Here is a 14343-nt window from a genome sequence, read left to right as displayed (position 1 = left end):
TCTAATGAACTATTAAGGCATTGTACTGAACAAAGTTGAATTATGTGTAATTCCTCATTCACAGTGGAAGAACAAGTTTTAGAAAGCATGCCTCTTGTTTCACTAACTACTTCCTGGGTGATTTCTGGGCAGCGGGCTCAGACTCACTCTAAGAACTCATCTGGGTAAATTTCCACCAGATCAAATCACTGCAGCCAGAGCACTGCCTTTGATAAGCTTTAAATAGAAGCCAGGAAAAAAAGCATGTAGCGAGATTCGCGTTGTCCATTTGTTCCTACCTGATATACAGCTGGTCATTCTTGTTCAGGAGTGACAACAAAACTGTTTGCAAAGTTATATAAAAATCATTTTTAGCTGCTTGTGCTGGCACAGACTTTAAATGTGTGCAACAAAATCTGAGCTGGCTGCAACTGACTCCACGTGACTCATTTGGACTGTGACGAGGTATAAACATCTGGCCAAGCCTTTATTCCCTGAAATCACTATTTACCTGTATCTAAAGGGCAAAATCCACGGTCTTTATTACTGTGCAGACTCTCAGGAAGACCTTAACAATATATATTGTGAATGTTTTGGGGGCATGAAGAAAGAGATGTGATTCCTGCCATTAGATTATAGATTATATACACAGAAGGTACAGAAAAACAAAGTGACTGTAGGCGTGTGAAAAATGAGCCAATAGCAAGATGTGTTCTGAAGCTGAAGCTGACGTATGTTTTGGCATAAATAATCAGTTTCATCTTGAGTAGGAAACTAAGTGTGACTTAAGGTGAATCTATTTTTTTTATGGTTTGCAATGATTTTAAGCCTTCTGGAGCCAGGTTCCCCTTACACAACATAAGTGATTTCTCACTATCTGTTGGAAATTTTAGTTTTTCAACGATAACGCTGGTGCAAGCGATCAACATCATTTGTTGGCAATGTAAATATGCACAGAAGTCAACTAACAGTCCAGGACTTTTAGGATCCCCAGCCCCAATCAGAGAACCATAAATCTCAGGTACATGCCTTGTTTACATAGACCTAATATTAAAGGAAATGTCATTTTGTGCAACAACATGGGTTGGCTACAGTATGGTGATGGTAACAAAACATAACGTACAAAATATAAATAAATAAAGAAAAGAACATTAAACAGCAAAAACTGTACAAGGGGTGATGCTCTCTCTATGGATCAGTATAGAATAAATTAAAAAAAAAAAACCTGACTCCCGGGTGTCAAACGATATCAAGGATCACATCATTATCATAGTTTGAGAGAGTCAAAATCATCTTAAGTCACTTGTCATTTTGCACCTGTTATTTCGTTTTTCCTACACAAGCGGCTATTTATGCTTTATCCACATCAACACGTGCAGATGGAGGCACAACAAAGCGAAATACGCAGGAAGCACTGCACAAGCCTACAGTACAGGAGGGGTTAGCCGGGAGGGAGAGTGTACAGGAGGAACGCACAAGAAAGGAGGGAGGGTGAGAGAAAGCAGGCGTGTCCATTCAGCATGCTCCGGGGATTAGCTATTTAAAGTGCGGCGACTGCGCGCCACTGAAACCTCTCCACGGTGCCAATAAGGACGCGGATCTCAGGACTTGCAGGACGAGGCAGCGCAGCAAGGACACAGAGTGAAGCACATTTTAATGAGGGGACGCAGATAAAGAGTGAAGTGACGCGTAGACAGCGAGAAGAAAATCAGCAGTATCCAGTATTTCATCGGGTAAGTAATCAAACTAACCCTCAATTCAACCATGACTGAAAGGTTGTATCAAGTTGTATTGTAAAACTTGCTTGAGTGCACCTCGGGTTTTTTTTTAATGTTCTGTTCTTCACGTAGGACATGATTTATTGTTCGAATAAATAGATAACCTCGTATGTGATCTTCTCTCATCAAACAGCTTAAGTGTGAGAAGGGGAGGTGTGTGTTTGTGGGAGGGTGCCTGATTATGACACTGTCTGGCAACGCATGGAAGACACTATTACTGACAACAGCCTGTCACACTCGATTATTTACGCGTGAATAAGTCACCGATTATTCTTCTTATCTTTCTTCTGCGTTAATTAGCAGCAAGATTTATGGTCCAATAATGCGATTTATAAGCATTTAACCTCATGCTACCAACTTTAACACATTTCAATAGACTAGACAAGGAGAAAACGCCACCGCCCCTTTCGCACAGCTTAAAGTTGTTCAAGGAGACAGAGACACGAGTGATGCGCACAGTGCTCCAGATGAAAGCTCAGATTAGCCCGTCTGGCGTAGTCCGAGCATTTCATTCAAACTTCCACCTGTACGCGCGCACACGACTCCACCTCACACACTCTGTACCTGTAGCATAGGCACAAGGAGATTTAACAATCCGGTTAGGGAACTTCTTTAAATAACAAGTTCAGGCATGGGAAAGCGTTAAGTGTCGTGAAAGTTGTTTATGATTCATAAAAAGCATAAACCAGTAATGAAAAGACGTTTCTCGTTGTACAAGTACTAGCATGTAAGTGGAAGATTGTTTACAACACTGGATTTGTTACAAATTTCAACTTAACTTAGAGTTTCAAGTTATTATCTTTAATTTTTTTGTTATTTTCTCAGAAGTTTGAGTTACTAAGTCAAAAAAAAAAAAAATGAAATAACAATCCAACCTTTTGGCTATTTTCTTTCTTTCTTTCTTTATTGTAGTGGCAAAAATAAACAGCCATAAAACATGTTAGAGGAAATTTTAAAAAAAAATCATCAAAGATTTCTTTTTTTGTAAGCAAAAAACTCTTATTTGAAATGTAGTTCAACAGTTACATAAATGTTACATCAAAAAGAGGACTTGTTTCATAAAGGTGTAGCATCGGCGTCTCATCTAGACACTGAAATAAAACATGTTGAGTTATTAGCTGGCTAGCATGTTGATGTGACATGAGATTTTCCATCTATTTGGTGTAATCATGTAAGTTAATTTTATGAAAAATATATTTTGGCAGTGTTTAAGAATTAGTTCAAATATGACATTTAGATATTGTACTAGGCCCACTGCACTTTTCAACAGGAGCTGGTCCAGCATAGAAACCCATGAAGCTCCCAGCTGATAGTTTAGTGCTGATGTTAATGCCAGAGGAAGTTTTGGAAGTTTGTTGACCTCACTTTGTAACTTTACGTGGTTTGACACTCCCTGGCTGAGTTGCTGTGGCTCTAAAATGCTTCCACTTTGCAAAAACACAACATATGTTTTTAATTGTGGAATATCCAGTATGGAAGAAATTTCACAAATTGTTATTTGGAGTGGTAACACCCATGCTCACATCCATCTGGATGAGATTAATTTGAGCGTCTTTACATTCCTTTGTTTGATTTATGAGCAACTGAATAGCTGACAGATAACTGTGGAGTTAAAAACAACTTGTCTCATGAATACAGAGAGAAGTAGAGGTTTAAAATGAGCGGGCCTATCACTGCCTGATCCATCTTTTCTTTGAATATTCAAGGGAAGATGGTCTAAAAGCTGTTTTATCCTCCATCTCTGATGAATATGAATAAAAGCTGACTGCATGCTGCTACTGATGCACACAGAGACATCTGCAGGTAGATGTGCACAGTGTGTGTGCGTCATCCAGTCTGGAAAGTCTGTATGGAGCTTTGTGGCAGGCAGACTGGCCTTTTTAACTTTTATTTTTTATTTTTTTAAAATAAAACTCCTGGGACTGACTGGAAAAGGTCAGTCCCAGTCCCAGCTGAGTGGAAGTGTGGGAAGATCGTTATCATGTTCCTGCATGAATATGTGCTTTGAAGAGTGCAGACAGAGAGGATCGGTGGCATTTGTGGAGGGTACAAAATATATGAAGGGATCAGATTTAATTTAGCTTAAGTTTCATAATTATTCTGTTAGGTTTCGTCAACGACACACACTCACACGCACATGCACAGACATGTGCTTTAAATGATGTGACACAATACTGGCATAGATCGTGAGCCAGAAGCCGCTCACTAATGTTTCTCGGAGGGATTGCGCAACCTTCAGCTTCACCAGCAAAGCGCCGCTAATTGAACAAGTAAAACTGCATTATTCAGGAGCGGCATGTTAACCACATAAGCTGCCTGCGGGCTTGGGATCCTAACAGTCACAAACCCTTTTCCCACTTTTCCTCATCACTCTTATCCTCATTTTGTGACTGTAAGCCTTTTTTTTAAAAATAATTTATGATGATGTTTTTCTTAGTCGTCTTCCTTTTCTGCTTTTTCTCATCCAATCCTCAGCCTTCTTTGTTTTGTCCTTTGCCTTAATTCCTTTCTCTCTTGCCCCCTCCCTTCTATGTGTGTGTGTCTGTGTGTGCCATCTGAGGTTGTTTTTCTTTTTCATGCTCCCAGGCCTACTGTGTGCTGCCAGACCCCCACAGCCAACCAAGATCTGTGCCCAAAATTCCTCACTACTGACCAGCCCTTCATATTGTGTGCACGTTTGTGCGTGTGTGTATGAAACTGGTTCAAACTCTGTACTGTCCCTGTTCCCGTGCTATACTGTGAATTCCCAGAACCTCTAAATTGATCTAAACATAATGGAGTCACTGTGCGTGTAGATGGCATAAGGTTTCAGAGCCACACCTGACTGAAATGCAGATGGGAGGAGTATCGGATGGTTGGAAATAGAGGAGGAAAAAACGCTCGTACTGTGAGAATTTGTCAAGAAACAGGGTGGCTGTGAAATTAGTGTCAGAGTTTCACACTTAGTGGACACATACCTCCCCCATTGGCTTGTCTGTGACGGGGTGTAGCAGCTCTGAGACCGTGCGTATGTGCGAGCTGTCACGTCTGCCTCACTGAGTCAGGCAGCACAACCAGTCAGCAGTAAATAGTTGTCGAGGTGGGGGTTTTGGGGGGGGGTTGTATATTTACCCAGGATTGCCTTTCTTTATGTTACAATCAGTTTACAGTTTGCGATCAGATATCTAAACGTGCCTCTGGGATGAATAAACAGTGAGGCTCAGTGAATTATCAAACTAAAAGGGGTTTCCCCATCAGAGTGACGAGGTTTACTTCAGACAGAGGTGGGAGGATTAGGATCAAACCTGCTCTGATCATAAATATTGTGACTAACTGGCTGAAGGTTTAATTCCAATAAAAAAACACCCTCAAATGCAAATAAGGAGCTGATTATTACTGTATCCCTTTAAACGAATGGTGGACTACTGCAGGGGGTGGGCACGCATGTCATAATGAGGATGTCAATGTACACTTTAAGCCCTGCATGACTGTTTAAAAAGGTGTACATCACATAAGAGATATCATATATAACTATATTTAATGTAAAAAAAAAAAAAAAAGCTCAGCATTTAAAAATAATATTGATAAATTCAGCTTTTCATCTTTAGCCAACCATGACAAAACAATTATACTGCAGGTCTCTGGACACTTGACAGTCTGAAGCTCCCTGTCCATCCATCATCGATCCTACAAAGACATCACACCCGGAGAAAATCGTGCCTGTTTTGTGTCACATCTTGCATCCTTTTTGCTTCACTTTGTGGTTGTTTTTTTTTGTGTGCAAATATTTGCAGTTGTGCAACCCTTAAACATCAATTTTTCCCTTCTTCCGCTTTTGTCAATTTGTAAAGACCCCAAAGGGAAGTAAAACATCCACCAGTGCAGATGCCGGTTATTCATTCCATACTTCACTGTTGCCCTTCAACTGTACCTCAAAAGAATTACTGTAATCATTACTGATAGGAAATCTTGCTAAGTGGTTAGATGGTATTATTCCTTTATGTATTTTATCTGAAAGTGCAGTAAATATCTCCTCAGTTTCCACTTTGTCTGGTAACAGTTAAATGTGAACATTTATTAGACTGGCATGTGAGGAATGAGCGCTTGCACTTCTCTGCGCAGCTACAATAGAAACTGTCAACGTCCATCAGCTCCCTCTGCTCTATTTCACCTGACCTATTTCTTAACCTGATTAGCCTAAAATAAATACCTTTTTTCTTTCTAAGCAGCTACAGCTCTGTGCCGGCATGTGACCCTTTATTTCCCCGCTGCAGATAGGCGGACAGTCCGCAGGGAAATCATAAATTTGACAGACATGTCTGGGTCGAGCTCTGCAGATAGGTCGAGGTTGAGCAGCTGTTTTTTTAAAAAAAAAAAAAGTTTGATTTTTGCTCTTCAATATCAGTTAAAACAACAGGTTTAGAGGCAAATTTGAGAAACTGAAGTTTTTGCTGATATGAGATATGAGGCTGTCAGCTGTGACGTGCCTACATCAGACGACCTCTGTGTAAAATGTGTTTGCTTGTCAAAAGAGAGCTTATCATTCGCCCTGGCTGCTGTAGTGCACTGACGTCCTGTTCCAGGATTAGACGGCGCGGAGGGTGGTGGTGATGGAGTGGTAAATAGTGACTGAGTGGTTGGTTGCTGGGCCGCCGTGCCATTCGGTGATACTGTCAGCTTACATTAAGCGGTCGCGCTGGTGAGGCGCAGCATCATAATTCCATTAAACGGTGACCTGGTGAGGAGACGATGAACTGTCAGCAGAGCTGCTGTGGCTGTGATGAGGCGGCTTAAGTGCGAGCTGTGGAAGAAGTGTTGTCACGATGGTTTAACTCGGCTTACTTCATATTGGAGAGAAAGCTCGTGGAAGACTTGCGTACTTTCCAATCAGCTCACTTATATTTACGTCTTTCTTCACTTCTTTCTCTCCTCAGGCATCTCTGTCATGGGTGTGAAGATGTTACAGTGCTTTCCCTTCTACAGACGCTGCAAAGAGCGCTGCAAGAGCAGGCAGTGCCCGCCCCCTCCAGGTGAGCACCACCTACTGTATATTCCACCTGTATGAGAAAATCAAATGTAGAACAAACCGCTTGACTCTCTATCTGCCACCCATACAGTGCCTGTGGAGGAGATGAAGCCACGTCTGTCCTCTACGACATCCTGGGGCAGTGACAGCGAAGGAACAGGAAGCATCAATCGGGGTTCCCAGATCTATTTCTCCACCAAGGCCCGGCTTTCTTTCAGACACCAGCTGGACAGCAACATCAATGCAGTGGATGCCACCTACTGAGGAAGACCCAGGGCTTCATAGGACTTGAATGGACTCAGTTTTCCATCGCCGGTTTATGCTTGGAGCCCGATAGTAGAGCAAACACATTTTGACGCCACCTTTAAATGGGAATGGCGGTAGAGTTGCAGAACCACAGTTTGTCTTTTAACTGCTTGTTCCTCGCTGCTCGCACACAACTGCTAATGATTCGTCAGATTCAAAGGACAGAGGAAAAAGGACTGGGATGAGACGGCGCTCAGAAGTCAGACGATTAGATCCGCTGCCCAATCGGGCATACTGATGAGGGCGAGGACAATGTAGAGAGTTGTTTACAGCGTTCACTACCAATAAGTGCATTACTTTGTCTTCTGTTTGGAAGGTTTTTTTTACTGTGTTTCTTTTATATGTCTTTTTTTTTTTTTTGACTACCTTTGTAGAAAAAGATCAATTTGCTGATTAGATCATGGCTGGAGTTAATAAAGGCTGTTCCACAAAGCAAGAGGAGGAAGATAGCATTCAGTGTGATGAAGTGTGTGACTATCTAAACCTCATCATTAAGTCATCATCGTGAATTAACTTTCTAATCCTGCTCTGTGACTCAGAACCCTGCTAGTTTAAAGTGAGATAATAAAACACAGAAAATGTTTTGCTGTTTTATAAAAGACATAACTGTAAAAACACGAGGTGGGACTGTGTGTAACATCTGCTGCAGTGATGTTAATAGTTAATAGTGATCTGTGAGATCTACGGTGGCCCTGATACTTCAGAAAGGCTTGCTGAAATCCAGTTGGGTTGTGCACCACAGGGCCACCGTATGAAATAAGCCGAGCTACACAGCAGCTTATTTCTGATAGGTATTTTCTTAGTCTTGCTTGATTCTGATCAATATTTTTAATTAGAAAAAAAGACGCTCTGGCTGTGTTTTTAAAATGCACGTTTCTTTTGTTTGTTTTTTTTAAGAAAACCTTTCTGTATTTGCCCAAATTGAAAAGCTATGACTGTTAAATGCTGATCAAAAAAAAAGACTAATGATCACTTGTTCAAATCCAGAGTATGTCAAAAATATCTTCATTCTAAACTAAGCAAATATAAAATAAGTTGTATCAAAATGTCTCCGGTGTGTTTTTTTTGGGCTGGGGGATATATTGCTTGACAATGTTGTAAAGACACAAAGATACCAAATATTGGCATTTTCTAAAAACTAAATTCAAATACTCCAGGAATGCTACAAACAAGAGGGCTCCTCTCGTGCACCACCATCTGCAAAAAACATCACCTAAGCAAACTCGCGGTTCAAGCTGCTTCCTAAGTCAGAATAAGCTCAGGCACATGAGCCCAACTCGACTGGCTGCCTGCTGTTTGTTTTTTGGTTATATTACTATGCAACAGGAAGTTAACTGAGTGCAAAATCTAATAGTTAAATGTGAATTTCTGTTTGTGTAGACAGCAGCAGATGTGATTTTTGATGATTTATCGCAGTTAATTGGAGTGTTATCAGAAACAAATTGCAAATAACTTCCAACTTGTGGACTGATATCAGACGTGCTCTTATGGCAACATTTATTGCAGGTTTTAGTGACGGTCTGCTTGACAGTCTCATTTTACAGCAAAAAAAAAAAAAAAAAAAGTGAGATAACTTTATGTTACTGGACAAAACAGATGACAAACTTTTAGCTTTGAGGACAAAACTTGTTGCTGAAAAAATGTGATACGTTGCAATACATGTTTTATCTCAAAATATTAAAAATAGCAATAATATGGTATCGTGTGGAGGTCCGGCAATGCGATCATTATGGATAATGTGCAGAGAAACCATGAAAAGTACACAGGCAAGATAGAGACGGGGCATCTAGTGGACAATATTTATTTAAAAAAATGTTTACAGGTATAAAAAAAATAAAACAGTTTGAAAACAAACTTCTTCAGACATGTGAGCAGTTATGATGACTGGATGTTTTTGGGTTTGGAGATGACGCCGTCTGGATAACGTTTCTTAAACCGAGCCACGACCTCGGGATCCAACAGATGAATGCCGTCCAGCTGGTTCCCGAGAGTTATCCTGGACAGGAAATGACACAGACATTGTGAGGTGTGTAGAGCAGCTCGCTGGTCTCTAAATTAAAGCATGATGGTATGTTACCAGTTAGGCTGGACATTGTGGGGTCGACCAAAGAGCTCAATCTTCCTGGTGCCGGGTGAGAGTCTCTCTATCATGCCGTAGATCTCGTCTGGCTTGTGACTCGTGGAGCGGACCTGAGAGCGCACAGACATGACTCAGGCTGAAGGAATTATGGGTAATGACACCACGTATAACAGAGGATTTACAGCTGTTTACCTCTGCCACGATGACATCACAGTCCAAACCCCTGTTGAACCCCTGCGGGTTTCCTTTTACACCAACCTGAAGACAAACACGTTTAGAATGACACAACACAGATTCAGCTATTCCAGCTATTGGACGGTTAAGAACGACAAAAGCAAAAAGTTGCTGAAGGTTAAATTCCTCAAGCCCGAACCCCAACGGGACCGTCCACACAGTACAACACTGAGATTGGTTCAAACCTACCAGGCAGTGCTCCTTCCCGTGGTTCAGCCAATGACCCGTCCTGCCGGTGCGGATGATTCTCTGGAGCTGGTTGGTTTTCACCCAAATGATTTCATCCACACGCTCATAGCTGAGAGAGGAGGATAAAGGCTAAATGATTAAAAAATAAGGGGAAAAATATGACACGAGGGTGACAGAAAGGCAAAACTTACCCCCAAAGGCTGAGACACTCTCTGCCCAGCTCCATAGCCCTGAAACAGGAAGAGAACGTTGAGTCTGAATACCATTTCTAAGAATAACGTTTAGGATTGGGGGAAATATCAGTTGTCAGACATGTAGTTACCGTCTTTGGGTAAATAATTAACCTGAATAGCAGCACAAAGTAGTGCCAGCTTCCTGTCGTGCTGAAGCTGAGTGAAGAGCTGTACGCAAACACTGACCGGGCTTCTCATCATTTATGACGAGTGAATGTAAAACTGTAGAGATGTGGCACCGTGCAGTCGATGTAATATTAACGAGAACAGAGAAGCATTGTGCAAGTTCCCTGTTCGATAGATTTATTTGCTAAGCCAATGCAAACTAAGCCACCAGGTTTTCCCCATCACCGCCACATGTTAATGTTGGGCATATATGCACTGCTCACTTAAACACCTTGTTCCCAGCTAAAAGTCTACTTCTTTAGAGCCTTGCTGAATGACGACATGCCCCATTTCTTTACCCAGTCTTTCATTCTGTCAATGACTGTCTGTTGCCCAAGCTTCTATCTATCTATCAATCTATTTATCTAATCTAGACTTAAAACATTTATATTAAATTGTAGTAAACTAAGTGAAGTCTCCTAGGAAAAAAAGCAGCCATTATTCTCTAGAAGTTTAACTTAAACAGGCTGATGGGCGTTAATTTGTAGATCAAATAAAACATTCAGCTATGAGTTAAATGTTGACATAAAGTGGTCAGCTGTCCTGCTAACTGAGCCAGATTTCTGGACTTTTTTAGTTACCTGCCAGTGACCCAGAGGAAGAGGAAGCCGTCATCCTGCAGGATGGGGATGTTCAGTTTTCTCATCTCGTCATCGGTCAGAGTACCGTAGGGCAGCTCCATGTGGATGTCCCAGGGAGGGTCAGCCATCACTACGGCGAACTTACCCAGGATGGACACGTCCAGGTAGCGGATATCACAGCAGATCCACTGAGTACCAAAGCACATAAATCACACTATTTTACAATTTTAAAAGACATTATGACACGTGAATGCGTCCAATCTCATAGGCTTCTTTTAAATCATCCCCATCCTCCTCCTCACCTGTGAAGGGAAGAGTTTGCCCACATTGCTGTCGGCGTCCCCTGCGTGGAGACCAAGCTCTGTGGTCCCCGCCTGGGGCCCCAGCAGGTTCCCCTCGGTCTCCGGGGGGCTGTCGATCTCATAGTGGACGTACTTACAGGTGTCCATGTGGAAACAGGTGTTGAGGAAGGAGCAGTCGCCGAGGCTCTCGTCTGTGTGCTTGTTGATGATGCGACTGCATGACAAAACATAAAGTTAACATCACAAAGTTTAAAAAAATTGCATTTCGGAGTCTGTGGTTAATGCAAGGCTTAAGCTGTTAAATGCTCACATGAACATAATAAAAGTGGGCAGAGAATCCCTTTTTATGTAGGACAGTTTTCCAAACTTTATGCATTAGAAAACTTAAAATGATGCAAAATAAAACTTGTGGTGCAGCACATTAGACACATGTATGAGCAGAACACTCAAAATGTGGTGCGTCTCATATTTATATCAAACATAGAGTATTTAGCATAATCACAGTGCCACCTGGAGGCCAAAGAGAGTATTACTCAAACACTTATAGATGTTTGCTATACTTGAAAAACAAAGCAATTAATGGGTAAATGTACTTAGAAGGTGAGCTAGAATTTCCCATATTTATGATACGCTCTTTTCTAGCTGTAGCACAGCAGCCTGTATTCTCATGATTTGGACAATCCAGGACCGTCATGGAAATAAACTTTTAGTCTTGTTAGTTTATTATCATGTCTGCTGTGTTTGATTTCATGTTTTTTTGTTGGTAGCAGTTTAATCTGTTGGGCTGTCTGTAACAGTGTCAGACCTTGTGAAGCAAATACAGACCGAAAGTGTAACTTGGTGCATGGCTGAGGCGTGTCTCCAGCGCGAACACATTCTTCTTTGGTCCCATGATCGCAGAACTCTTGGACCTGAGCTCGGCCGCGGGATCTGAACTTTTCCACGATGGACTGCTCCTTGGCTGTGCTGGCGTTCAGCAGCTCCAGAATCTCTCGGCTTAACTGGATACGAAAGAGAGTCACATGATAGCTGCAGCAGTAATGAAACGCCGATTTTTAATCAGTTACAAAAGAAACAAAAACAGCAACAACAACAACAAAAACCCTCTGTTACCTTCTTGCTCTGCTGCTCCTTGGTGGACTGTTGGTTCAGGAGGCTTTCGATCTCCATGTCCAAATGAGACGACTGGCTTTTACTGCTCCTACCCTTCTTCTCCGTCCCGCTCCCTGACGCCGAAGGCCCCGGCTCTGAGGAGGAGGCCGGCGTCAGCGATGTGGTTGACGAGTGAGGAGGAGAAGCAGAGCTCTGAAGCGAGGGCGAGAAGCCTGCAGCCCTTTTGCTGTGCATTTGGTCTTCTGCTTTTCTCTTGACTCCAGTTCTCTGGGCTCCAGCTACAGATCCAATCATAGCCCAAAGTTTTGTGTGGTCCACAGCTACGACCACCGTGGGGGTCGACGTGGAGGAGGAAGTTGTAGAAGAAGAAGGAGCCGAGGTGGGCTCTCGGACCTCGATGAGCTCCTGAGCAGAGAATTTAAGCAGCAGGCTCTGGATGCAGCCGTGACTAATGGCTGTTTCTGACTGTGACGAGAAGCAAACAAAACAGAGATGTCAAAAATAAACCCACATCACTGAGTTCAAGGATAACACGAGCACCAGAGACAAAAACTCACACTGTTGAGTTCATTTGTGATGGAAAGGGAGTCTGTTGGCAGTGTGAGACTCAGATCAGACAGATATCCCAGCAGCCTCTTCTCCAGTTCAGGGTCTGGTGGTTTTTCTGTTTCCTCCTGCGAGGTGGACGGAGCAGCTGGGGCAGGGCTGTCACTCCTGACTGTGGTGCCGTCTGTGCTGCCACCACCATCTGAGGGGACAACAAAGGATGAAGCATCAAGTTCAGAGAAAATTGTCAATATTTCCAATTTTAAATTCCTGAAACGTTTCATAACTTTTAGATAAAAAGGTTAAGTAATTATAAAAATAGTTGTTTAATTTAATGGTACAAGAATCATCCTTTGTTGTTGTTTGTTACTCCTTTTTGTTTTGAGGAATTAGGGAAATCTTCATAGTGAAACAGCAGAACTGCTTTAAAGTTTTTCAGCTCATATCAATTACTGCCATCGGTAAATGTCCTCTTCCTTTCCAGCGCTTGTACTGTTGATATACACTACTACATCCCCAGCATGGCATCAAAGCAAATGAGCTTTAATGAGCAGCTTTATAGCAAATTACTACAACTGCTGGATACTCTGAGCTAAATTTACTGGTTATCTGTAACAAAATACCTGACTGATCAATAATATAGATAATAATGTCATTGTTGCATCACATTTAGCAAGAATTAACACAGTATTTTGTTAGTTTCCAACAACAACCGAGTAAAACCCCACCTTCATTTGATAAAACTCAGTTCCCCTTTTGCCAGCGAAGGCAAATTCGCTCAATTAAATCAGCTACTAAATGAATGGACTGGAGTGCATTTCTGTGCTTTTCAAGATTTACCGAGCACTTCAATCACATCTAAACACAATCATTTTTATCCTATACACGTTAAGCGCTTCGAATCCGATTTAAAACCCCCAATTAACTTAATACACCATCAAAGCAAAAGACAAGAGACTTGAAGAAGAGAGTGCAGGCAGGATGGAGAGGGTGGCGTGTGTGCAGTGAACTAACTTTGATCTCAGCTGAGAGGGGACCCACTGATGTTTATTTACATCTTGCCACACCGTCAGTGACACCAGTGATATGGTTGAAAGGTGTAATTCAGACATAGTAATAACTATATTACGTTCTTTAATTAAACCACTCACAGAAAGGTAAGTGGATGCCCCCCCCTTCTTTCCTTGTTTCTAGTAAGCTTTTCTATTTGTAATTTGGCGCTTAGCGCACCAGAGGAAAACGAAATCGCCATAACACGGCAGCTTACACAGTCTAGATGGCTGCAAAGCGCTGCAGACCTGAGTTAAGATACGTAAAGTTAAATATATGGGGGGAACTACCCCTTTGGTATCAATACCAGCGTTAGCTGGGCACTGCCCGGCCTGAACCTACCGGCGGACAGCTGAGCCGGGTCTTTCCGCCGTCGCTGCAGCCTCTCCCGCAGAGAGTCCAGCTGCTTCTTGTGCGCCTGGATGTTGCTCCATGTGTCCGACATGACGAGCTGGACTCAGCTGCAGGAAAAACACCAATACTGGCCTCACCGAGCACCGAGTGTCCGGGAAACTAAACAAAAGTTGAATCCAGTCCACCCTTGGAGGGAAGCGGGTACGGTGCAACACGAAAACGTGTGTCGGGTAGCACACGGGTTGATTGGGATCAAACGTTCCGCTTTCGTAGTGATTTGTCGTGGTTTTAGGATTGAGGGTATATGATGTAGAATATAATACATATATATCTTAGTCTACGAAGGTGGTATGTTGGTAACTAAATCAGTCATCACGTTAAACTTCATCTGTTAATTTTCCAGGCGGATTCGTTTTCAGTACGGACTA

General features: G+C 42.3%; 2 protein-coding genes across 2 annotated transcripts; one reads left to right on the top strand and one right to left on the bottom strand.

The window, feature by feature from the left end:
- Positions 1–1533: 1533 nt before the first annotated feature.
- LOC118454992 (uncharacterized protein C17orf114) lies at positions 1534–8114 on the top strand. The gene is made up of 3 exons (XM_035912490.2): positions 1534–1712; positions 6671–6766; positions 6854–8114. The coding sequence occupies exons 2-3, from the start codon at positions 6682–6684 to the stop codon at positions 7024–7026; spliced, it is 258 nt and encodes an 85-aa protein (XP_035768383.1). The 5' UTR covers positions 1534–1712; positions 6671–6681; the 3' UTR covers positions 7027–8114.
- A 533-nt stretch (positions 8115–8647) lies between these two features.
- Positions 8648–14143, bottom strand: mettl3 (methyltransferase like 3). The gene is made up of 11 exons (XM_006801697.3): positions 13904–14143; positions 12523–12713; positions 11966–12430; positions 11678–11853; positions 10853–11066; positions 10551–10738; positions 9763–9801; positions 9572–9680; positions 9341–9406; positions 9146–9258; positions 8648–9064 (listed from the first exon to the last, which is right to left on the bottom strand). The coding sequence occupies exons 1-11, from the start codon at positions 14004–14006 to the stop codon at positions 8944–8946; spliced, it is 1785 nt and encodes a 594-aa protein (XP_006801760.1). The 5' UTR covers positions 14007–14143; the 3' UTR covers positions 8648–8943.
- Positions 14144–14343: the final 200 nt, after the last annotated feature.

This window comes from Neolamprologus brichardi, chromosome 3 (genome assembly GCF_056152115.1).
Source record: "Neolamprologus brichardi isolate AB-2024 chromosome 3, ASM5615211v1, whole genome shotgun sequence".
Lineage (NCBI taxonomy): Eukaryota > Metazoa > Chordata > Actinopteri > Cichliformes > Cichlidae > Neolamprologus > Neolamprologus brichardi.
This window is presented reverse-complemented; position numbering and strand designations above follow the sequence as displayed.